At 41.8% G+C, this 24,116-nt stretch overlaps 1 protein-coding gene across 1 annotated transcript in view; it reads left to right on the forward strand.

Annotated features, from left to right (window-relative positions):
• The first annotated feature begins 3,065 nt into the window (after window positions 1-3,065).
• The window catches only part of LOC105356788 (uncharacterized), a 33,649-nt gene continuing 12,598 nt past the window's right edge, over window positions 3,066-24,116 (forward strand). The window contains exon 1 of the mRNA XM_020713207.3: window positions 3,066-4,156. Coding sequence (XP_020568866.1) covers window positions 3,985-4,156 — 172 coding nt within the window. The 5' untranslated portion in view covers window positions 3,066-3,984. The remainder of the gene's footprint in view (window positions 4,157-24,116) is intronic.

A 24,116-nucleotide genomic window follows, 5' to 3' on the forward strand; every position in this document is an offset into this window, starting at 1 on the left:
ATGAGGCTGCAGGGCTGTTATCAACATGTAGGGATGATGTTCGTATAATTTCCTGTCGACATAAATGTACATTTGATTTTGTTAAACCTATATAAAGTATACTAGGACTAGGCTATTATAGTAATACAGGTTTATACATGTCTGACTCAGTGACTGAACTTTTTTTACAGGTTTCCAATGGATTCAGACTTAAGGAAAAAGAGATCCTTAGTAATAAAAAGAGCTAACCCAGTTGGATCACCGTGGTTACCAACTAGTAATGCAGTCTGGCTATGTTCAAAACATTTTGTGGAAACAGATTTTGATAAGACTGACCAGACTGCTTGAAACCCGACACCATACCATCTATGTAACACCAAATTGACCACTCACATGAATTAGTGAATCTATTGTTTTTCTTCTTTTTTTTTAAAGGGGAAATCTGTTATTGACTTTTAGACTTATTGTTGACTTATTATTGATTTATTCTTATAATTTATTATTATTATTAAATTACTATTTATTTATTATTATTATTTATTATTATTATTATTATTATTGACTTATTATGTATATATTGTTGTTATGTATTATTATTATTGACTTCCTATTGACTTATTGTTGGGCTTTTCTAAATAACTGAAATTACATGTCAAAGAGGTCTGAAACTTCTACATGTTTTAATTTTTTAAAAACATTCTTTGTAATAATTGTTTTTGCAAGAAGTCCTGCAACTATGCATTTTTCATTAAAGTTTGAGCTTTTAAGGCTGCCTGTTTCTCTTATTTAACAACAACAAATGATGTATATATCTAAATGATATACATATAAATTATATATTTTTATATATTTGTAAATATATATAAACATAAATATATATAAATTATATAAAAGCTACTTAGATGCCATCAAAGGCTATAGAAATCATTGTCATGTGGGCGACGTCGACCTCACCAAGATGGCGTCGCTCTCCGGCACCATCGGACAGGCTTCCCAAGCGGGCGTGTCTCCTCTAGCAATATAACTCATTGGTTGTTTGCCTTGTATTTTAATTTTTGCTGAAAGTTTTTGTATTTTTTATATATGAATACACTTTTGTTTTTGTGAAGAGTTGTGCCTTGCATCAGTGTGTGGTTTTGTCTGCGATAGTTTTGTAATGATCATATTTCAATTAAAAAAAAACAAAGTTGGGTCACGTTCTAAGTTCTAGAGTTCCTTGAACGCATCATGCAGATATGCTGGTTTGCCCTCAGTTAGGTCGATCAGCCTGTTGTTGGGAAGTTTGAGAGATTCAGAGTTGCTGAATGTTTTGTACGGTGTTGGTTACGGCCTACAGTAACCAGAATAATAATTAAAAAAAAAAACTTAAAAAGGAAAAAGTCTCAGTGCCTTGAAAAAAGGGGCGCTACAATACTGTACTAATTTTATTATTAGTCTGTTATTTCATCAGTACGTTATTTTGATTTTTTTTAAATGACCAGGGGCCTGTTTCAGAAAGGAGGTTAAGTGTAAACTCTGAGTGTGTTAACCCTGAAATTAGGGAAACCCTGGGTTTTCCGTTTCAGAATGGGAGGTTTGTTAAACCAGAGAAAGCAGAGTAAGTCAAACCCGTTTCTGAAAGAGAGGTAACTTATACTCTGAGTCAGTGTCCATGGTTACTTACGCTGTAAACCTAACCTGGTCGGGAGCAGGTTTTATTCTCTAAACTCAAGGTTTCTGCCGGTCCCCTCCCCTTTTTAATAACAAAGCGGTATTTTTCGCTTTAACCTTCATTGCCCACAATTCCGTCACACAGAGACAAGCTAAGTGACAAGAATGGGTTGTCCTTTGTTGGAGGACCCAATAGACGAGGAGGCTGCATTAATTCATAGAGAATTACCACAACAAGAAAAAAAAAGATAAATAAAAAAAGAATACCACAATGAATAAATTCAAGTCACAATTTATTTGGTCGTCCTTATTTCCTACAAATTGAAAAGCAACAGTAAGAATTCAATATTCATCCAAAACCTTTATAGAATTCACCAATCACAATACACACCATACCTGTAGCTTGTGTTTTAGGATCTCAATTTCCAGATCTGACTTAAGGATCTAAGTAGGACATCTCTTTATCAGTTTTCTCTATTTGTTTAATAAGATGAAGTCTATATAACTCCTTAACTGGTAACTGAGAATACAGTAGTGTGGGGTTAAATCCTGTTCATTCAACATGAATTCCATAGAATGACTGTTGGATCTAAAACTAAACCAACATTTCTTATCTATTTATGCCAGAAGAAAAGACACGGACTCAGATGATGTCATTTCACGTGGAGAGCAAACTCTAGGGTTTGTTCTGAGTCTTGCAAGGTTTGCCCCCCCTTTTATTACAATCTGGGCGTTAACTAACATACAGCATATAAGACCCAATCTTTACAAACAGATGGTGGTCACACATACACAATGATGAGAACACAGAGAGACGTCCGTTCCCAGGAAATTCCTTAGTTAACCCCAGGAGATCAGGGTCATTTCTGCAGATCAAGGGTCATCTGTCAGCTCCTGTGGCTTCAGGGTAATCCTGGTAGGTCAATGATTAGAAGGGGACTCCTGCTTCCTAGATCAATGCAGACATGCTTATCAATGTCACAGGTAGAATTAGCTTCTCTGTGTTCCGGAACCTGCAGGTACTTTCAGATCAAATACAATGTAACAGCATTGACAACAACACAAAAAAAGCATTTCATACAATTAACAAACTTGGCCATCTGGACCAAAGATGAGACTCCAATCTAAGCGAGGATGGGGCGTCGACGGCTTCACTCATTTTCAGGTCTACCCAGACTCTAAACGTCTGAGTCCACCCTATTATCAGACTTGTGCTCACCTTCCTCTCTGGAGTCTTTATTTAAGATAACCGTCTTACAGTGAGTCAGGTATATCCAGGTAGACCTTTCAGCTATCTTCACAGCAGTTTGAATGGTCATCACCACCTGGAAAGGACCTTCCACTTAGGAAAGAGCTGGTGTTTCTTTTTCACAAAAAAAACTATAATTAAAGATTTGTCTGCGAGCCACATGTGACCATCAAAAGAGCCATATATGGCTCGCGAGCCATAGGTTCCCGACCCCTGAGCTAGACAATAAAACCCATGGACAAAAACTCACACTTGGACCCCAATCTGCCCAGATAGACAAAGAAAATGGAATCCCACAATTCCTTGCGATTACTAATGTATCCAATTTAACGGTATCATGTTGGATCAACATGATTGAAATTAGTAACTTTTAAATGGATTATTTTTATGTACGATCGACATGATTCATTCACGTAAGATTTACAAACATAACATTTTCTGGTTGAAATGACAAGTTACATTTTCATAAAATTAATTGGCTGGTAATTTAATTTAAAATAATCTTGAGTGTGCTTTATCACTGTGGCGGTGTTGCCTTTCTTCTTAATTATATCTTTTACCTCCTCGTATGCCTCCATGAGGATTTGTGCTTCCGACGGGGAAAGGTACACGGCTCTAGTTGCCATGGTAAATCAGTTTATCTGTGATCTGTGGAGGGGTCTGTTTGAGTGAGCCGTGAGCGCGCACCTATCCAGGATTGGTTACACCTGGCTTGATGAATCCGTGTCTGCTCATCCTGGCTTGGTCTTTGTGCAACCGATTAAGCCTGGGCGCACATGTTTTGGATTCATTGAGCTCAGCTCAGTCATTTATCCAGGATTTCTTAATTCTACTTTTGTGCAACAGGCCCCAGATCTCATTATTCATACATGTGTGTGTGGGGTGGGCGTTCTTGAACCCTCCCTCCCCGCGCGCGCACGCGCGGGTTGGGCGTTTCTTTTCCTGGGTTTGGCGGTTTTCACATGACTTTTGGGCTGGAAAACTGTGACTCTATCTTATCTGGCAACACTGAACACTGTTAGCCATATCAGATCGAGAAGTGTTCAGAAGAAGTTGGCGTTGTTTCCCCCTCTCGTTTGGTGAATGTTGGAGCCGCTGTTTCAAAAATGTCTTCCGGTCAGCCTCTAAAAGACTTTATCAACAACGTGGTCACTGATGCTGCTGAAAAAATCATCCAACACTTCGAAGAAAGCTGCGTTCAGTTTGAGGAGGAGCTCCATCGTCAGAGCAGACTGCTGGAAATCATCGCGGATCCACAGACGAGACCTCAAACTCTCCGTAAGTTCATTTCTACTGCAGGAACGCAGAATAAATAACCGTCAGGTTTGCAGATGTATCAAAACCACGTTGACGTGATTTTCAGTTAAGTTGAGCTCAAACGGCTATGGAGAGAAATTAGACTCAGTCGGATTTGTGCGTGCGTAACTCTTGATTTGTGCATAAATTTGGATTTGTGCGTGATTTGTTACTCAGATACGTTTTGTGTACAAGTTAAAAAAAATATAAAATGAAAAAAATACAAAATGCAATTTACGTATGCACAAATCAAGATTACAACAGCTTGAAATTACTTACACACACACATCTTTAAAAAACACTCACGAATCCCTTGTTACGCACACACGAAGCCAAAGTTACGCACGGATCTACCCTGAGACTGTTTTCACGTCTCACAAATTCGTCCAACTACCCCTGGCTGCAGCCTGCAGAACTGCACAACATAGTGGAATGCTGAAACGCTGAGGAACGTGAACACGCTGTGGAATGTTAACCCCACCCATGCTGAGCCCGTCTTCTTCTTTGGTTTTACAAGTTTCCATGTGCAATATTGCCACCTACCGGTTTTTAAGGAGTTTTTCCTTACCGTGAAGGGGGGGTCTAAGGGCAGGAATATCAGTTTATTCTGTTTTGTTAAAGTTTAGTATTATCCTAATGCATTCTTTGTATTCAAGATCCCTTTTTCATTGTATGTTTACCTTACAATTACCGGTATGAAGCCCATTGAGACGTCTGTAGTTCGAATTTGCGCTAGATAAAAACAAATATTTAAAAAATATTTTTAAATAAACAAACAGAATTTTACTGTATTACATGAAAGAGGGGATTGAATCATTTTTTTGTGTGAAAAAAAACATTGCACCATTCAAATTTTCCTCCTCTGTTCTCTTTCTTCCTCATACAATTACCAATGACACAAAATGTGCTCCACTGATTCTTCCCCTTTCCTGCAATCACAACTGCACTGACGAAGGTGAATCAAATGCACGGGCTCAACGTGGGCGGGGTTAACATTCCACAGCAGACAGGCTCAACGTGGGCGGGGTTAACATTCCACAGCGTGTTCACATTCCTCAGCGTTCCAGCATTCCACTATGTTGAGCCATTCTGCGGGCTGCAGCCAGGGCTTACTCAATTCGTCCGTAAGTGCTGCGTTTAAATACCAGTGGAATGCTCGGTCATTAAAATTTTCCTATCAGCCTTCCCTTCTAAACCTATTTCCTTCAGTGGGTGTAGCAGGGCTTAAAAAAACTTTAAAGGAAAATAAAAATTATTATCTGAGAATATGACGTTCACTTTTAAACGCTAATATATATATTAAAAGTATATTATTCTCCGAGACACCGAATTGATACAAAATGCGTAACAGGAACGACCAGTAGGGGGCACTGTTTTTTTTCTTCCGGAAAAATCAAAGGCAGTCAGACTGAGAGAGTCACGGGAAGAATGGCGGCCCATCTCGGTGGTCAGCGCCCCGAAGTAAGTAGCCTCTATGTTCAACACTAAAATGTACTGTCTTCATGTATTGACTGAGTCATTGTCTGGATACGTTTAGAAGGGAAGGCTGATAGGAAAATTCTAATGACCGAGCATTCCACTGGTATATAAACGCAGCACTTACGGACGAATTTGTGAGACGTGAAAACAGTCTCACGGTAGATCCATGCGTAACTTTGTCTTCGTGTGTGCCCAACAAGGGATTCATGCGTGTTTTTTAAAGATGTGTGTGTGTGTAAGTAGTTTCAAGCTGTTGTAATCTTAATTTGTGCATACGTAAATTGCATTTTGTATTTTTTTCATTTTATATATTTTTTCAACTTATACACAAAATGTATTATGTGAGTAACAAGTCACGCACAAGTCCAAATTTATGCACAAATCCTAATTTACGCACAAATCAAGAATTACGCACGCACAAATCCGACTGAGTCTAATTTCTCTCCTTAAACGGCAAAGTTAAAAAACTCAAAGAAAATATTTATATAATTGGAGCGTTTGTCTTCATCCAGTAGTTACAGGCTGTGGTTTGTTGATCTTGTCTTCTTAACTGCTTTAGTTGCTGTTTTCTTTTCCTATAATGCAGAAAAAAAGCTATTGTTTGTTGTTGTGTCCTCGTGCTGTTATCGCTTAAACTGTCATTTTTGTGGGAATAGTAGTGATGGAGAAACTAAAGCTTAAAAAAAAAAATCCGGAGCAACATTAGTTAATGGTGCAACGGAACCAAAAAAACTCCTTTTTTGGATTGAATCACGGTTCGGATCATTTTTCTGATTAATAAAGTATTCATAAACAGGAAATAAATAACAAAATTAAAACCTAAAATTCCTTTTTTTTTTTAAATATTGAAAGTATATATTTCAAGAAACCGATAAGAAGTAGAGGTGCAACGGATCACAAAAGTCATTGTTTAAATCCATAGGAATCACTGATCAGCCATGATCTGTTGCACCCTAATATGAAGTATTTTAAAGCGTACACACACACAAGTATTTATCACTTCATAACATTTGCTTATTGAGGCCTGTTTATAAAAACTTAACATTAATCATGTCTTTGACCTTAAGATATTCCTATATATAAAAATACTGAAGATGTCCATATAAACAAAGTGCCTTATGGTGCATTGTATCTTGAAAAAGACAAAAGTATATTTTTTAAAATAAGTAAGAGAAGCTGGGGATGTTAGAATTAAAATGCTGTTGCAAAAATATTAAATACAATGCAATAAAATAGTGCCATCGGGGGTTGAAATTTAAATTTGTAGTCACCGGCCATGCAGTGGTGATATGCTAAAAAAAATCTAAATTAGGGGTCACCAACCCTGTGCCCGCAGGCGCCCTTGCGCCCCCGAGAACCCCTTATGGCGCCCGCAGGGAATGCTCCAAACATAGCACTGTTCATATAGCTAATCAATATGATTGTCCGCTAACTTCTGTGTAGGGATGGGTACTGTTGCCGTCTCATCCGGCCTTCACAGTTTTGGATGGTTCAGGACGTCCAAAAATGAAATGTGCAGTTGGCAAACGAAAAGACACACAAGAGTCTGCATGAAGTTTTAGACTTTTTGCAAAAGGGGAGAGGTGGAAAAACACGACCTGTTAGGTTTGTGGCTGTCCGCTCTCCCTGTCCTTAAGGCAAAAAGGCTTTTTTTACTATTCAGTAAGGGAAGATGAAAACATACAAAATACGTCATTAAAATGGTGTGTTTTGTCTAGTCTGCATTGCAGGTGTCGTCCATAAACACTCCAGTACAGAAAGAAAACAGAGACCACAAGTCAAAACAGGCCTACTGGTGACCTTGGCACATATTATCTGCTACTGAAGGCAGCAATCAAGCATATTTCTGCAGTACAATATACATGCATATATAGAATCCATTAAATGCATAATAACGAGAACATAGAAAATATAATAGAACCCCTGTAATGCATAATAAAAAGATCATAGAAAATATTATGTAACCCCTGTTCACCACCACAGTACTGAGCCCTGGTATTCAACCAACCTCCGGGCCACATTCTACAAGACCGCAGTATCGTTAAGATCTGACTTCAACGGTTCTTCTATCGGTACTGGAGAAGTCGCTTTTTTTTTGTGTCCCACAAGATTTAACATTATCTGCCATATTTAACTCACCAAGTCAGTCAATTTTCAGTTAATTAATGATGATATTAATTTCACCATTCTCGCTGAAGAGGAGAGGTCTGTCTGGCTATTTGTGTCCACGGGGGGCGGGGCTGTTGTTTAGACAGTATGCGGCGAGCGTGTAAAATTAATGAAATCTGTATCAGAGCGCCCCGTCTATCGTGTCAACCTGCTGCTATGATGACCGCGTTTTGCGCTCTCTGTATAGAATACACTGGAGCGGCGGGGGAAAAAACGACTCGCTGCAGAGGATCTGAACAGGTGAACAGGTAGAGAGGAAAAGCAGGTAGAGAGGCGGGGGAGGGGCTTTGGCTTTAAACTCTGTCAGAAGCTGCGTTTACATGAACAAAAGTAATCGGAAAGAATGCCTCATCGGAAGAAAGATGCGTTATGTGAACACGCCGTTCGGAATACAGTAAACCCTTGTTTTTCTCGGGGGTTACGTTCCAGAAAGAGCCCGTGATAGTCAAAAACCGTGAAGTAGAAACCTCTATTTTTTTTACAATTATGATACAATTAAATCCTCTATTATACATTGAAAAGAAAGAACAAACCATTTTATAGGCTCAAACATTTGTTTCACAAATCAAAGTACTTTAGAAACGTTTTTTAACAAATAACTTCTGTACTGTACTGTCTAATAATAATTTTAATCATCAATGTGAACAGAAGGCTTCAAATCGCTGAGATTAGCCCCGCCCACCGCGACCCGCGTAATTGGATTAAACGGGAGAAAATATAAAATGATGATTATGAAAGTCCAGTCGGACAAATAGTGACTCGGGAGTATTTAACTGCTCTAAGTTCAGACTGAGCCGCTGCATCCTGACTCCGCTCTGCAGATTTTTCTTCATTTAAAGCCCGCGGTGCAGCTGCAGGTGTGTTTGTTCGGGAGAAGAACATAGTGATCGGCAGTTGGTGTCGCTCTTTTTTCTTCTTCGCAAAAACATACTTATACACCGACATGCCAACATCAAGAGAATTTGCAAGTACATAATGTAAATTTGGCAAGCTGTTTTACGTACGTGTACATATTAAACTGCAACGTTATTGACGCACAGGTAGAGAAGAAGTAGAGTGGCTTTTTAGCCAATCAGAATGCAGAACACAATGCACGCTGCAAATCCGTGAAGTAGCGAAACCGTGAAAAGTAAACCGTGTTATAGCGAGGGATCACTGTACTCTGCCCAAATCAGACTCGTTCGGGTCAAAATTTCTTTCCTTTCTCTCTTTCTGGACCCTTCACAGTCCGGGCTCGGGCGCCGCTGGACCGAGCGAACTGTGTCTCTAAGCAGAGCAGCCGGGTTTATAACTTGTATTTGAGGGGAAGGGAGGAGGATGCTTTGTTACGTGTGCCTTTTGTTGTTTTGTTATGTGTGGGAGACTTCGGACTGCGATCCGTCCCACCACTCTGGGTGAGCGGCTGCCGGACTCAGGAGAACCGTTTATTCCGAGCAAAGCTCAGACTTCCAGCTCACACACCGCCCCTAGGCCACTGTGTGAGCTTTTCAAAGCAGAAATGCCGCTCAGTCCTTAGAATCTGTTCAAACAATCATGTGGATTTGTTTTTCCAGTCGTGTCCCGACAAAATAAAGGCTGATGTTATTCCCAAATATTTACGTGCAGCCAAGATGCAGATTGCAGCATTTCCCGCATGGATTTTGTGTTCATCCAAGGCTAAATGTTGTTAGCACGTGTTAGCCTCTCCTGGGAGCTCCGTTCTTCCACAATAAAAAGCACTGACCACACCAATTAACCCTCCTGTTGCGTTCGTTTGTGAGGAACAGAGATGATGTTCCCGGGTCAATTTGACCCGGTGCATGTTTTATTAATTAAAAGATGTCTGAAACCCAAAAAATCCTAACAAGCAGTGTTAATATTTCATTACTAACTTTATTACAAATTATTCTATCAAAACCTAGTGAAATGGTGTTCCTTACCTCTAACAGGTAGTGGTTCAATTATTAGATAATTCACCCGTTTTCCTTAAAAATATACATGTTCAAACTTTTTTCAAATTTTTCACTACTGTATTATTTTTGAAAGACCACCATATAAAATACAATAGTTTTACATAATATTGAAACATAATCTTGAAATTTGGTTTTACATACATGCACTGTGAACCAGAAAAAACAAAATCACAATACAACAGACAAGAAATTGCAATACGAAGTTATGTTTGTGTCTGTACATATACACAGCACAAGAGTGATCATTCATCACACTGTGCTTTGTGCAAATTCATTTTGCACATTTCGCACAGGTCATGCTGGTATTGACCTGGATCCTGTCTCCGGCTCGACTCGCGCCCCCAGCCGTCCCCACAACTCCATCTGGATAAAGCTCGTCTGCTGGAGTTTAAATATGTAGTTTTAGAGTTAGATAAGTTAATTCTTCTCTAAGAGTTCTGGTAAATCGCCTGTCCGTCCTGGGGAAGGATCCCTCCTTCATATGGGCAGCCCTGAGGTTTCTTCGTTTTTTGCGGAATCCGTTTTTCCTTACAGCAATTTTATGTTTTACTTTTTCAATTACCGATACGAAGCCCATTGAGACGACTGTTGTGAAATTGAGCTATACAAACAAAATAAAATTGAATTAGATTGAATTGACATGGTCACATGAGTCACTGCCATCCTAGTGGGCCCTGGCACCGTCTATATATGTTTTCTACAGACATGTTTGTCTGACGCATATTTGGGGATGAAGACCAATGTCTTTCACCATTCTTTGATATGAATGTCTTGCTTGGAGGAACAGGAATAGCAATTCCCTCATCTGGCTCAAAATCAGAATCATTAGAATCAGAATTTAGCTCAAGATAGTCTTCCTCTGATCATGATTAGTGATGACTTCCAGAGCCTCCTGGACTGTCATCTTTCTGCTTCTGCTGCTCATTTTGTAAAGGTCTGCCTGTGTAATGTTGGAAGGACTCCCATGAGAATATTTTATGTTTTGCCCCTTCCCTGATGTGGGTTAAGTTTTCCCGCACGAACATAAATGGTTCCTGTCAAAAGTCATAAAATGTGTGTGTGTTTATGTGTGTGTGTGTCTATGTGTGAGATTGGGGTGAAATATGTCTCACAGCTGCAAAGAAAGCAATACTACTTATTATAACACAGTGTACCTCCAGTTTGACTGCCAGGTCAAATTGACCCGAACAGTATCTATGCCATATAAACATGCGGGGGGGGGGGGTTGCAAATATGTGAGATGAACCAAATTCATAATATGTGTTGATTACACTAATTAACACTAATACTTTTAACTATTTTTCCTAGATGTTCAAACTTTAAAACGGGTCAATTTGACCCGCAACATAACAGGAGGGTTAAACATAAAATGATGAGCAAACAGGTGCTTCATAATATTCATAACATTAATAAAAGCACGTTTAGAAGATCATCTAGCCTTCGAGGACAGACGTGTTTTCCTCTCGCTCTTCCTGTGTCAGCCCTTCCCAAGGCTTTTGTCCTGTCTACCCCTGAGCTGCTTTTTTCCAGCCTTGTCTCTGGAAATGGATCTGATCAGCTGGTCTCTGAATTCGATCGACAAAGTTTTTTCCACTTTAAGGAACGGTAAAGCGGACCCTTCCTTCCCAGACGGCACCCATGCGGCTGGATACACCATCGATCCATGGGGCAAGTGGAGGCTGGTGTGCCTGGCCCAGCTCGGAGGATTTCTGATTTATCAGGCAGTCTGGGAGCGGAAGATGGAGAGAGGCGATCTGTCAAGGTTCCTGGGAAGGATTTTCCGTGGAGAAGAGACTCAGAACGAGAAACTTTCACAAGCGGATCAAAAGCTCTGTGCTTGTCTTGCCCGCTTAAGCAGATTGCTTGAGACCCCTGAACTTGTGCGGTAGATGGAAGCCAACTTGGATCGAGTCTCCGCTCGGATCGAGGGAAGACTGGGCTATATTCACCCACTTTATTCGAATTAAAAATCTGCCTCAAAAAAGCAGGGCCAGTCAGGGACTCAAGGACTCAGTCAGCAGAACACACAACCTGCTGGCGCTCAAAAGTATGTCATCTTATCAGACCCCCCAAAGGAGCTGTGGACAACCGTCCTTGGCTCTACAAAAACAAAGCCGCCTCTACAGAGCTCCAGCTGTTCACAGGATGGAGAACTGCAACCCACCCCCCCTGCTTGACCTCGGCTTTCCTACTACCCCCCTCCCTCCGTGTGCTGTCTGGAGGATGTGCTTGGCTCTCAAAGCTGCACCTGAAGGACAGATTCACGGAGGACCCCCGCTCCCCTCCCTACCCTCCTGAGCTTCGGGTTTGTGTTTTGTCTGCATAATCTGCTATTTATGTTAAACGGTGTAGTTTTTCCTTGTATCTACACATTTTACGCAGTGTAGAGATGCAAATTTTTGTCACCAACCCCCCCCGCCCCATCGTGGACCATCTGCACACTACACCCATCTTCAAGGTGCGCATCCCACGAAGCAGCAGCCTCACTCAACTCTGAACTCAGGGGTTGACATAGCCCAGAAATTTGCACTGGCCCACAGGGCCAGTAGTTTTTGAAACTTACTGGCCCTGCCTGAAAGTTACTGGCCCGACACCGCGCATAGCGGGACCCGCCGCTCCGCAGGTGCTTGCAACTTTAGGGGGGTCCGGGGGCATGCCCCCCGGAAACTTTTAATATGGTGCAATTTGGTGCATTCTGGTGACATCACTTATTTCTACACTTTTCAATGACTGAAAATAGAGCATATCAAACTTAAATCTGCTCTAGTCTGTTTCAGATGTTTTGAAGAGAGCACTGCAGTGTAGTAGGTAACACTAGTTCAGAAGTTTTCATGGTGCTTCTAACGGCAAATATCGCAATAAATCATAAACCTTAAATGTGTTAAAACAATCTAATGGCAGCTTGAACCATTTAACGAATCAAATAAATCCCTTAATGCATTTGACCAATCGGATGGACGCCTTCACATTGTTGACCAATCAGATGGAGCCCTGTTATGTTAGATGTTTGTAACCTATGTCAACGTGGGTCATTTGGAGTATAATTTTTTAACTGGGAATGGTTATTTGGTTATTTTGCTGTTTGTTTATATACCGCAAATTATATCGTTATCGCAATTTTAATCTCTGATATCTCATATCGCGAGTTTTCCTCATATTGTGCAGGTCTAACTGAGATCATTCAGCTAACTAGAAATACTTACTGCTTACAGTGTTGTAAAGAAAAACAAAATTAAGTAGTTTAACATTCTACTGCATTTGAGTCTGAGATTCAGGTTTTTGGAGTTGCCTTTGATTCTTTGACATTCAGCTTAAAGCTTAGTGGATACAGTTTCATCTTCAATGCATTCATTAAATATCTTGCTGTCCATACTACTAATTATACCCATTACTCCATCTAACATATTCCTATCTATTCCTGCCATGTCTTCCACATCTCTGACATGCTTCAGTCTCTCTTCAGTGACGGTGTCGGATTTATAATCAAATGTAATCATAACCCACTGGCTTGTGCCTTCGTTGTTGCTGTTTAACATTGTTTTGTATTGAATTGTTACATTCAATAAAGTTTGAAAAAAAAAAGTAGTGAGCGCGTGCCGCGTGGTGCTCGGCAGTGAAAGCCGCGCGCGCGCAGGCAGGAGAGAAGGAGAAGTGATCAAAGGTTTCCCATAGAAACCCTTGAAGTCTGAACACAGGACTAGCAGAAAAACTAAATTATGAAGACGAGGTAAATCTACACGTTTTCGCAAAATTTACTTTATTGAAAAAGGTGAAGAATATATAAACCGTTAGATATTTTAGTGGCCCGAGCGGACAAGTGAAAAGTAAAGTCTTGTGGTCCGCACTGCTCGAAAAACAGGACCGGGCCAGCGGACAAATGGCTATGTCGAGCCCTGGAACTGTATGTGTGTATTTCTTGTATGTCTGATCTTGTTCAGGTTGTACTAGAACACATCTCGTATGTCAGTGTAAAAGCTGTACATGTGACAATAAAGCTATTCATTCATTCATTCATTCATTCATTCATTCATTCATTCATTCATTCATTCATTCATTCATTCATTCATTCATTCATTCATTCATTCATTCATTCATTCATTCATCTCATATATTAACGAGATGCTGCATATATGGCAACTCTGTTTGTTTACAACAGGACTCATTTCCTCTCCCTGTATTTTCAACACTACTGCGCATGCCCAAATGATTTATTCCGACCGAAAGTGTGACCCATGTAAACATTTTTTCTAATCGTAAAAAGTTTTTCTGATCCCATGTATACGGTTGGATTTTAATCCGACCAGCGATCCGATCAAGATATTTTGCGCATTTAACCGTGGCTAGAGAGATGGAAACACTGGCGTCAGATGCAGCTTTCACTGCGGGAGTTGAAGCAGAGACTTTCTCTGGGATGATCTTATGAACTCAAACATTTATTTAATTTGTTTTATATTTACATCATGACAGCAATATGACTAAACATTGCTGTTTATTTTTCTTTGAAAAATTTCTTCATGTATTTTACTTTTCATGTTGGAAATATGTATAAAGTAAAATTTTTTGTTAAAAAAAACATTGTTGCACAATGAGGAAATAAAACACTTTATGTTCTTAATTTTTTATTTATTTATTTTTCGTTCTCAAAAAGTATCGATAAGAGTTTGTCAAAATACCAGATCGATAAGCAGTATCAATAAGAGTAGTAGTACCGTTAAAACCTAAACGATAACCATTACTTATGTGATTGTCGTTCGCAACAAACCAGGGGTTGTGGTTTGCATGGGGCACAGGTAGCACATTCGGACATGTCCATTGGGGTCGCTGCTAAGTAAGAGGATAATGGTAAGAGGATGCCACTTAGTGCCCATGAAATTGCCCTCAGTCTCAAAAAGGTTGGTGATCCCCGTTCTAAATTTTTCTAAATTCTCGAAATACCTTAAATTCTCTTTTCAAGATTCAAGATTCAAGATTCTTTTATTTGTCACATACAAAGTTATATTTAGCAAATACAACCAGTAGTGAAATGTAACCCAGGTCCGCTCCATGGACAGTGCAATAATTAAGGAAAACAGTACAGGAAATGTACATAATATATTTCTGTAAAATATACATAATATACATAAATGACACTATGTAAAGATGAAATAAGAAAAGAATGTGTATTGTAGAATTAAATATAGAATGCAAAATAATGTGCATGAATGTGGACTGTAGACTTAAATAATTAAGATACACGTTTAGAATTAAAGTTTAAGAGCCTGATGGCCTGGGGGTAGAAACTCCTTTTTATATTATCAATGAAAGTGAAGTGGTTCCGGATTTTGCTTCTTTTTCCAGTGTGGGTCTGCTCACTGCAGCCAGGATAAAATAAAAGGTTAAACAAATGATAAGTGTTTTTATTTTTTTTTACTTTATTTTTTACTGAGTGTTTTTCCAGTTGTCAGTGTTTACAAACACGGGTAAGCAACCACAACATAAACAAAAAACAAACATAATCCACAACAATTGGGCTGTGTTTTTTTTTTACAATCTTTTTAGAGTTTTAGTTGTTTTGCACATATTGGCACCATTTTTCCCATCTTTTTTGGAAAAAGTCTAACTTTAGTTTTAGTTGAAATGTCAACTTTTCCATGGAGTAAATTGTCCATATGATTTTCACCCAGTCATTCTTTCCAGGAGGGTCCACCTTATGCCATTTTTTGTCACTGCTTTCTTGCTTGCCAAGAGTAATATCTTTACCAGGCAAAGATCTTCATTCAATATAGAGTCTTCAATGTTTCCTAGGTACACAATTGTAAATTCGTTTGGCAGATGACATCCCAAAACACTCTTTATAACAGTTGTTACAGCCTTCCAAAAAGATTGTAGTCTGGGACAAGACCAAAATATATGATTCCCTTCCTGATTCCCACATTGTCTCCAACAAGACTGAGGAGTTTTCAGTTTTTTTTTTTATTTTGATTTGGGGCGTTATAAAATACTGTGTAAGATTCTTCCATGCAAATTCTGGTAGAAGAGCACTGTTTGAGACACATTTTAAACCAGTCTTCTTCTGAAATTTTTTGATTAAGCTCAGATTCCCGATGAAGTTGAGTGATGAATTTTTCCTGTTAGCAGTAAAAGAACGGTAAAATGTTGAAATAACCCTAGTTTTGCTGTTTTTATAAGCGTCTGATATTACTTTAGTTATGCTTCCTCTTTTTTTTTGGTTCTAGATTAGGTTTAATTTCCTTCATATAAAAGTCTTTAATTTGTAGGTATCTAAATAAATCTTGATTTCCCAGATTAAATTTTTAATTCCCTAAAGCTAAGTAGATTGTCCTCTTTTGTAATTGTGTACCATGCTGTTATGCCATTGTCTATCCAGTGTCTAAATGTTGAATCATATCGATTTGGTTGGAAATTCGGGTCATATGTGATCCAATGGAGTATTTTTCTTTCATTTTGCAGTTTGTATTCTTTAACTTCTTTTTCCCATAGTTTTTTTCCCACCCTGCATGCCCATGAGTCAAAGTGTCCTTGGGCAAGACGCTGAACCCCACCTTGCCTCTGGTGGTAGGCAGGCACCTGTGTTTGGCAGCGGAGCCACCACCAGTGCGTGAATGTGTGTGTGAATGTGTGTGTGACTGGGTGAATGGGTCTGTGACTGTAAAGCGCTTTGTCCTTGTTGGAAGAAAGGCGCTATATAAGTATGCACCATTTACCAAGTCAACATTCCTTTGGTTATAGTCCGTCTGTTTAACATCTCCTATAATCGTTTGTATTGGTATGTTTATACTTTTAGTCTCCATTTCTTTCCATCTTGCTTCATATTCTGGTGTACACCAGCAGACTAATGGCATAAATGTTTTTATTTGATGTTTTAATTATACAATGACTTCCTTTCTGTTTGGATCCAACAAATTATTATTGTAACCCTTAACCCTTATTGTAAAAGGGTTAAGGGTTTTCTGTGGAATATAGGGTACTAATTAACTAAGCCAATGATGGAACCCGCCTTCCTGATGAGCTTGTTCAGTCTGTTGGCTTCACTGACTGCAATACTGCTTCCCCAGCAGACCACAGAGGAGAATAACGTGCTGGCTACCACAGACTGGTAGAAGATCCCAGCAACTGGCTGCACACATTGAAAGACCTCAGCTTCCTTAGGAAGTAGAGTCTGCTGCAGGCCTTCTTGTACACCGCAGTGCTGTGGCTCCTCCAGCTCTGTCTGCTGTCGATAGTCACACCCAGGTATTTAAACTCCTCCACCACCTCCACATCCTTGCCCAGGATGCAGAGGGGTTGAAAGACTGCCCCTTTCCTCCGGAAGTCGATCACCATCTCCCTGGTCTTGTCCACGTTGAGCAGCAGGTGATTCTCTCCAGCCCACTCCACAAATCCGTCCACCAGCCTCCTGTACTCCTCCTCCCGTCCACTGCTTATAAACCCCACAACCACAGAGTCATCAGAGAATTTCTGTATGTGACATGACTCCGAGTTGTGCTGAAAATCTGAGGTGTATAAGGTGAACAGAAATGGAGAGAGCACAGTGCCCTGTGGGGCTCCCACACCACTCAGTACCACGTCAGACAGGACGCTGCCCAGTCGGACACACTGTGGCCTGTCTGTCAGGTAGTCAGTGATCCAGGAGATGGTGGACGCACCGGCACCCGTCAGCCTCAGCTTATCACCCAGTAAAGAAGGCCGGATGGTGTTAAAGGCACTGGAGAAGTCAAAGAAGGTGATTCTCACCATGCCTCCTCCACCATCCAGGTGTGAGTGAGTTCGCTGCAGCAGATGGATGACGAAATGGATATAGCCATTCTGAACCAGTAAATTAAAAAGAAATCCCAGACCTTTTTGTTAACCTAGATCTGCCATCTATTATAACCATTTAAAATAACATTTCAACCTCACCTATCACTAGAGAAAAGCTCAATCAAGCTATAGGGAGACTGAAAAGTAATAAAAGCCCTGGGAGTTATGGTTACCCAATCGAATGGCCCAAAATATTTAAAGAAGAATTTCCTGCTGTATTACACTCACCAAAACTCCACCATCGTGGAAAGAAGCAAATATTTCAGTTCTAACAAAAGAAGGGAAAAATAAGGAGTACTGTGAGCACTATCAACCAATTTCTATTGTAAATGTTGGCTGCACGGTGGCGCAGTGGTTAGCGCTCTTGCCTCACAGCAACAAGGCCTCCGGTTCAAATCCCAGCTGGGGGACGTGAAAAACTACATCAACGGGGGATCTTTCTGTGTGGAGTTTGCATGTTCTCACCGTGCATGCATGGGTTTTCTCCATGGTTTCTGGCTTCCTCCCACCGTCCAAAAACATAAATAAAATAAATAAAATAATAAATTTATACTGTATTCATCCCTCAATGGGGAAATTCTTCTCCGCATTTGACCCATCCCCTGGGGGAGCGGTGAGCTGCAGCTGGACCGCGCTCGGGAGGCAGTAGTGTTAAGGGCCTTGCCTAAGGACCCCCACTGGGTGATGTTAACTGCTCGCCATTGATATGGTAATTGCCCCCCAGTACCATTGCTTATTCCCCTCTGGGAATCGAACCCTGGATTCCTGCATGGTAGCTTGTCACCTTACCACCTTACCAACCGAGCCACTTGGTTCACAAAAAACTCCTCGCTTTGGTCCAGCAGCAGTCCGTGCAGCATCCAGGCCGCCAGCTGCTTGTACATGACCCCATGGCACACGGCCAGGATCGAACAATAGGTTAATTGGCAACTCTAAATTTTCCATGGGTGAGAGTGAATGGGTGTGTGATTGTGGACATTCTACCCTGCGACAGACTGGCAACCTGTCCAGGTTGTCCCCTGCCTTCGCCCACAAGTGGCTGGGATAGGCTCCAGCAGCCCAGTGACCCCGAAAGGGACTAAACGGTTAAGAAAATGAATGAATGTTGATTGTAAACTATTTACATGAATAATCAGTGAAAGACTCTTTTTCTTCCTGAACTCTGTACCATAAGCAAGTGAGCAGAATTAAAATAAATAGAAATTTAACAGATTTAAACAGGGATGCTGTTTAAGTCAAACCCTCTTTGCTTTATTTATTCAGCATCAGCTGAATCAGGCTCAAAATATACAACAGTGGTAGGATCTAAAAGGGGTGACAATAGCAAAGCAAGAATAAAAAATAGGGGCTTTGTGCCGTTTACATTATTGTATATTTACAGAAACCAAATAATGCATTTCCGAAACCTTCCGGCATTTTTAAAAGATTATGGAGGGAAACCAGGGTACAAATTCCAAAACTCAAATATGATGCATGAACTACAAACCAGCTGAACCACTCAGACAAAAATTTAAACTGCAATGGGACTCAGAAAATATAAAATATCTAAGAATAAAAATCTTTACTGTCATTATGCAGTGCACAATGAAATACTTTTCTAGGATTTTCCTGACAGGAATGTGGGGCGCCCTAACGCAAATTGAATTCATTTTACGCGGAAATGGGTGGTCAAAGTTTGGGGGGGGGGGGGATTTTTTTTCTTTTTTCGGCACGCACTTGTCCCCTACAAGATCGCCACTGACTATTTTTCCAGAAAAACTTTCCATCCCATAACAGACTGGTCGGTGTTCACAGGTGCCGACACGCCCCCTCCGCGTGCTCACGCTGCTGTCTCCCTTTGAATGCTCTGATGGTGTTAAAGGCACCACGACAATCTGAGAACATGATTTATTGAGTTTTTTATTTTACAAAAACACAGAGAGCTGCAGCATTTTGGACCGTTAAGCTCTTTCCACCTTATCTTTGGCAGCGTTCGTGTGTGCGCTGCTTTGTCTTGTGTGTGTGCGCGTGCCGTGTGCTGTCTGAACAACAGCCACGCCCCCCGTGCACACAAATAGCCAGACAGACATCTCCTCTTCAGCAAGGATAGCCAAATTAATAAAATCATTAATTAATTTACTGAATTGGTGGTTAAATATATCTTGTGGGACACAATAAAAAAGGGACTTCTCCAGTAGTACCGATAGCAGAACCATGCAGGTCAGAGAGCGGTCCGGTGCATAAGAATCAACACTCACCCCCAACACACTTCTGTGCGCTCCTTCCTCCTACACACGCAGTGCACTGACACACGTACGCAGTCATTCTATAACACCTATATATTTAGTTCATTAGTTAGTTAGGTAGTAAGTTAGTTAATAGTTAGGTAGTAGTTAGTTGTTACTGTTATTTGTTAATAAAGAACACTGCGTTGTAATAGTATTGATTTGCGACGAGGCCGCCGTGGTATTTTGTGTTGGGGGGTGGGCTGCGGTCAAGAGAAGCTAAATCACAATAAATTAATATTCAACTTTCTTGTGTCCTGTGCGAACCTGTGAGCTGGAGCTGATAAGGTGCCAGAGGGCGAAAAAAGTAAAAACTTTGGGATGTTGGAGGTTCTGTGTGATGTAAGTGTGAGACTTATGATGTGAGTATATGGCTAGCTAGACAGAAACCGTCACTGGCAGCATCAGCAAGGTCTTTGAGGAGCCAAGGAGAAGAGACCTGCCTTACATTTTATGCAGTTTTTGCACATTTAGAAACAAAATACAGACATTGTTGTAAATAGCTTTGTCCAATTTAAACTTTTAGTACGGAAGAAGTTCTTGAGAAGATTGTCGGCTTCACCCGGACAGCACAACTGGCACAACACCACAAAAGCAAGCAACGGCAAATCAAGAAATTTCAGATTCTCACAAACCAACAACAAATCCTTAAGGACAGGCTCAACAGGGAGAATAGAGGAAACCACACTAAGGCAGGGATTGATAGAGAGAGGTGGATTAAGAATATTTCCGACTGTGAACTGACCCAAACAGAGAAAGAGGTATTATCCAAGGGGCTGAATTTCTCTGTTACACCAAATCATATCCCCGTGGTAGACCTCATTACAGCTACAGAAACGGCCATAAAGAGGAACAATCTGACTGGATCTCAAGCTGAAGAATTGCGACTCAAAATTTCGGCGGCACTGTCCAGTGCCAAACCACCACCTCTCAATCTTTCCTCAGATGAAAGAAAGGCCTTGACAGCCCTGGAGAAGGACCACAGTATCAACATTTTACCAGCGGATAAAGGGAGATGCACTGTGATCCTGAATGCGGCGGACTATGAAGCCAAAGTTACCAACCTACTCAGCGACACCACCACTTATGAAGCAAAAAACATTAAAATGCACAATAAAGTGTAAATTTATTGTTATAGCGATATCACTATACACTACGTATATCGGAAAAGATGAAGAAATTTGCAATAAATGGTGACCTTAAATGGGCTTAAACATATTATGGCAGCTTGAAAAATTAACAAACAAAATAAATCCATTTATGCAATGGACCAATCAGATGGACGCTTTAAGGTTGTTTACCAATCCAATAGAACCTTTTTATCTTAGATGTTTGTCTCCTATCTAGACTTGGGTCATTTGGAGTATAATTTTTAACTGTTGCAGTGAAATGGAAATTAAGTCTTTGGTTGTTTTGCTATTTGTTAATTTACCGCAAGTTATATTGTCATCGCAATATTGAACATTAATATCAAATTTTGTGAGTTTTCCTCATATCGTGCAGCCCTAACAGACATGCACATACATGGTGTGAAACTTGAAAGAATTTATGAAGAATAAATTTGTTGGGGTTATAATTGATGAAAAACTGACCTGGGAAGGTCAGTATTTACAAACCAAATTGTCCAGAAGTATCTCTGTGTTAAACAAAGCAAGACTGGTTCTGGACCACAAATCACTCCATATTTTATTTTATTTTATTTTATTTTATTTTATTTTATTTTATTTATTTATTTATTTATTTTTAATTTGTCCTGTCCAACAGCTAGGCAGACAGATGAGAGCTGACGGCCTCTTGTGTTGGACATATTTTATTTTAACAAGAGGGGTTATTAATCTTCAGACAAACCAAAGGTATGTCTGAATAAACCCCTTTTGTAATTGAGGCCAAACTTTATTAATTTCAATCATGTTTGAAAATCTTTGGTGTTGGACCGGACGGAAAAGGAAAGAGGGGAAGAAGAGAGAGGGACGTTAGAGAGAGGGGGGGGGGTAGGAGGGTGATAATAGGAGGGGAAGGGGGGTAAGACCATGAAGCAGCATAAAGCAACAAGTTTACTGGTTGTTAATCATTATGGTAAGGTTCAAATGTAGTACAAAAAGGGCGGGGCCTGTCCACACACACACTCAAATGTTATAAACACACCTGCTAGCTGCAAAAATGTCCACCTGTCGACATGTACACAAAACAGATAGTGTTCACACGCATACTTATGCCTTAAAACCAACTAGTGTGAAATATTTCAGTCATTCAATCATGCAAACTGTTAGTGCAAAGGTGAGCTAACACCTGTGCTCAGGTGAGTGTTTGTTTATGTTCTTCTAAAATGGATGGTGGAACGTGAAAAGAAGGAGGGAGAGTGCCCAGCCATCCCCACCCCAAGACCCCACCGCAGCAGCAGCGGCAGCCGGAATCCCCCCAACGCCACACGGGAACCGGCAGGGAACAACCGCCGCCCGGGCGACCAAGCCCGCCACCCAGGCCAGGGCCAGCAGGACCGCCGCAAGGCCCCCAGAGCCAGAGAGCAGGGAGGCACGGAGGGAAAGAGAGCGCCGCCCCAGCCCAACCAGGAGAGCAGCCCCTCCACCGCGCTGGGAGCGCCCAACGCAGGGCCCCACCGGAGAACGACGCCCACAGCCCCAGACGAGCACCCCACCACCACCCAGGAGTTCCGGGCATCCCCCCGCCCCAACCCCAGGTACGAGCCAGGACCCCCCAAGGGAGACCCGCTCCGCACTCCAGGCAGCCATCCGCCCGGCCCACGGTTGGTCCAGGGAGGAGCAAGGCAGGGGCCCGCCGCCCCCGCCCAGGAGGTTGAACCCCGGGGAAAAAAGAGGGCCCACAAGGGGTGTTGTAAATATGGCCCGACCAGGCTCGGCCACAGTTGGAAATTTGGCGGGGCCCAGCGCTCAGGAGCAGGGACCAGAACCCACCCCCCAGGGACACGAACACCCCCGGCTCAGATGTAATGTGAACCCCCCCACCGCGCGGAGAGAGCACCGCCGGGCCCAGGAAGCCGGGGACACGGCCGCCGTTGCAAAGGGGCCCGTACCCCCCACCAGGGAAGAAGTAGGGGACAGATGGTCCTAGGTCCCACCTTCCTTGCAAAATGTGTGTGCGTGTATGTGTGTGTTTGAGAGGGTGTGTGTGTGCATGTATGTGTGTTTATGTTGGGATGTATATATTGAGGAGGGAGGGGTGTGTGTACTAAGGGCGGTGCACCAAGGGGCCCTAAATGTCTAAGGTGCGGTTAAAATTGGCGGGTAGGGTGCTAGGAGGACATCTGCTGCTTGCTGGCAGTGATGTCCAAGCACCCCCCCCTACCAAGGGCCCTACATGTCTAAGGTGCCCCAAGAGGGTTGTCCCGTCCCGCCCCAGAGCCAGGGAAGGGCCGATCCCAGCCCCAGGTGCAGATGGCAGATGGACAGCCCATCCAGCGCCGCTGCCCCCCCCCCCCCCCCCCCCCCGAGCAGGGCCCCCCGCCAACCCCCCCCAGCACAGGCAAAGGGACCACCCCCCCCAAGCCAAGCCAGACCACCACCCCACCCCCCCACCACGCACCCCCACACCCAAGCCCAGAGGACCACGCAGCACCCCAGCCCGACCCCCCGACCAACAGAGCCCCCACCAGCCCCGCCAGGCACCGGAGGCCCCGACCCCCACCCCGGCCCACGGCAGAAGGGCAAGGAGCAACGACGACCAGGCCCCCCCACCCCCTAAGTCATGGAGTTAGCTATGGGAGACCAGAGAGACCGAATTCTTTCAAAGTTACTTGAACCTTGGGCTGACATTTTTTCCAAGCTGATATGATCAAGCAGCAGATTTCTGTGTTGACTTATATTTATATTTTTCTTGCTTTTCCAATTTATTAAAATAGTTTTTTTAGCAATGCAAAGAGTTATGAAAATGATAGAGCCTAATCCTCCTTCTACATCGATGGCACTCATGTCACCAAGCACACAAAGTGACGGTGAAGCTGTGATTGAAACCTTAAGCCAGACTGATAGATCGGCACATACCTGCTGCCAGAGAGCCTGGACAGGCGTGCAGAACCATAATGCATGCATGTAATTGTCAGGTAGATTACCGTCACAGTGCTGACAAATGTCTGAGTTGCTGAGACCCATCTTGAACATCCTCACTCCATATTTTATAGTATTTATTGTCTTACCATATATCTACACATATTTCTCTTGTATAGATGTTTGGGGGAACAACTATAAAACAACGTTAGATTCACTTTCAGTACTTCAAAAGAGAGCAATACGAATCATACAC

Source organism: Oryzias latipes, chromosome 21 (assembly GCF_053564925.1).
Source record: "Oryzias latipes strain Hd-rR chromosome 21, Olatipes_Hd-rR_3.1".
Classification (NCBI taxonomy): Eukaryota; Metazoa; Chordata; class Actinopteri; order Beloniformes; family Adrianichthyidae; genus Oryzias; species Oryzias latipes.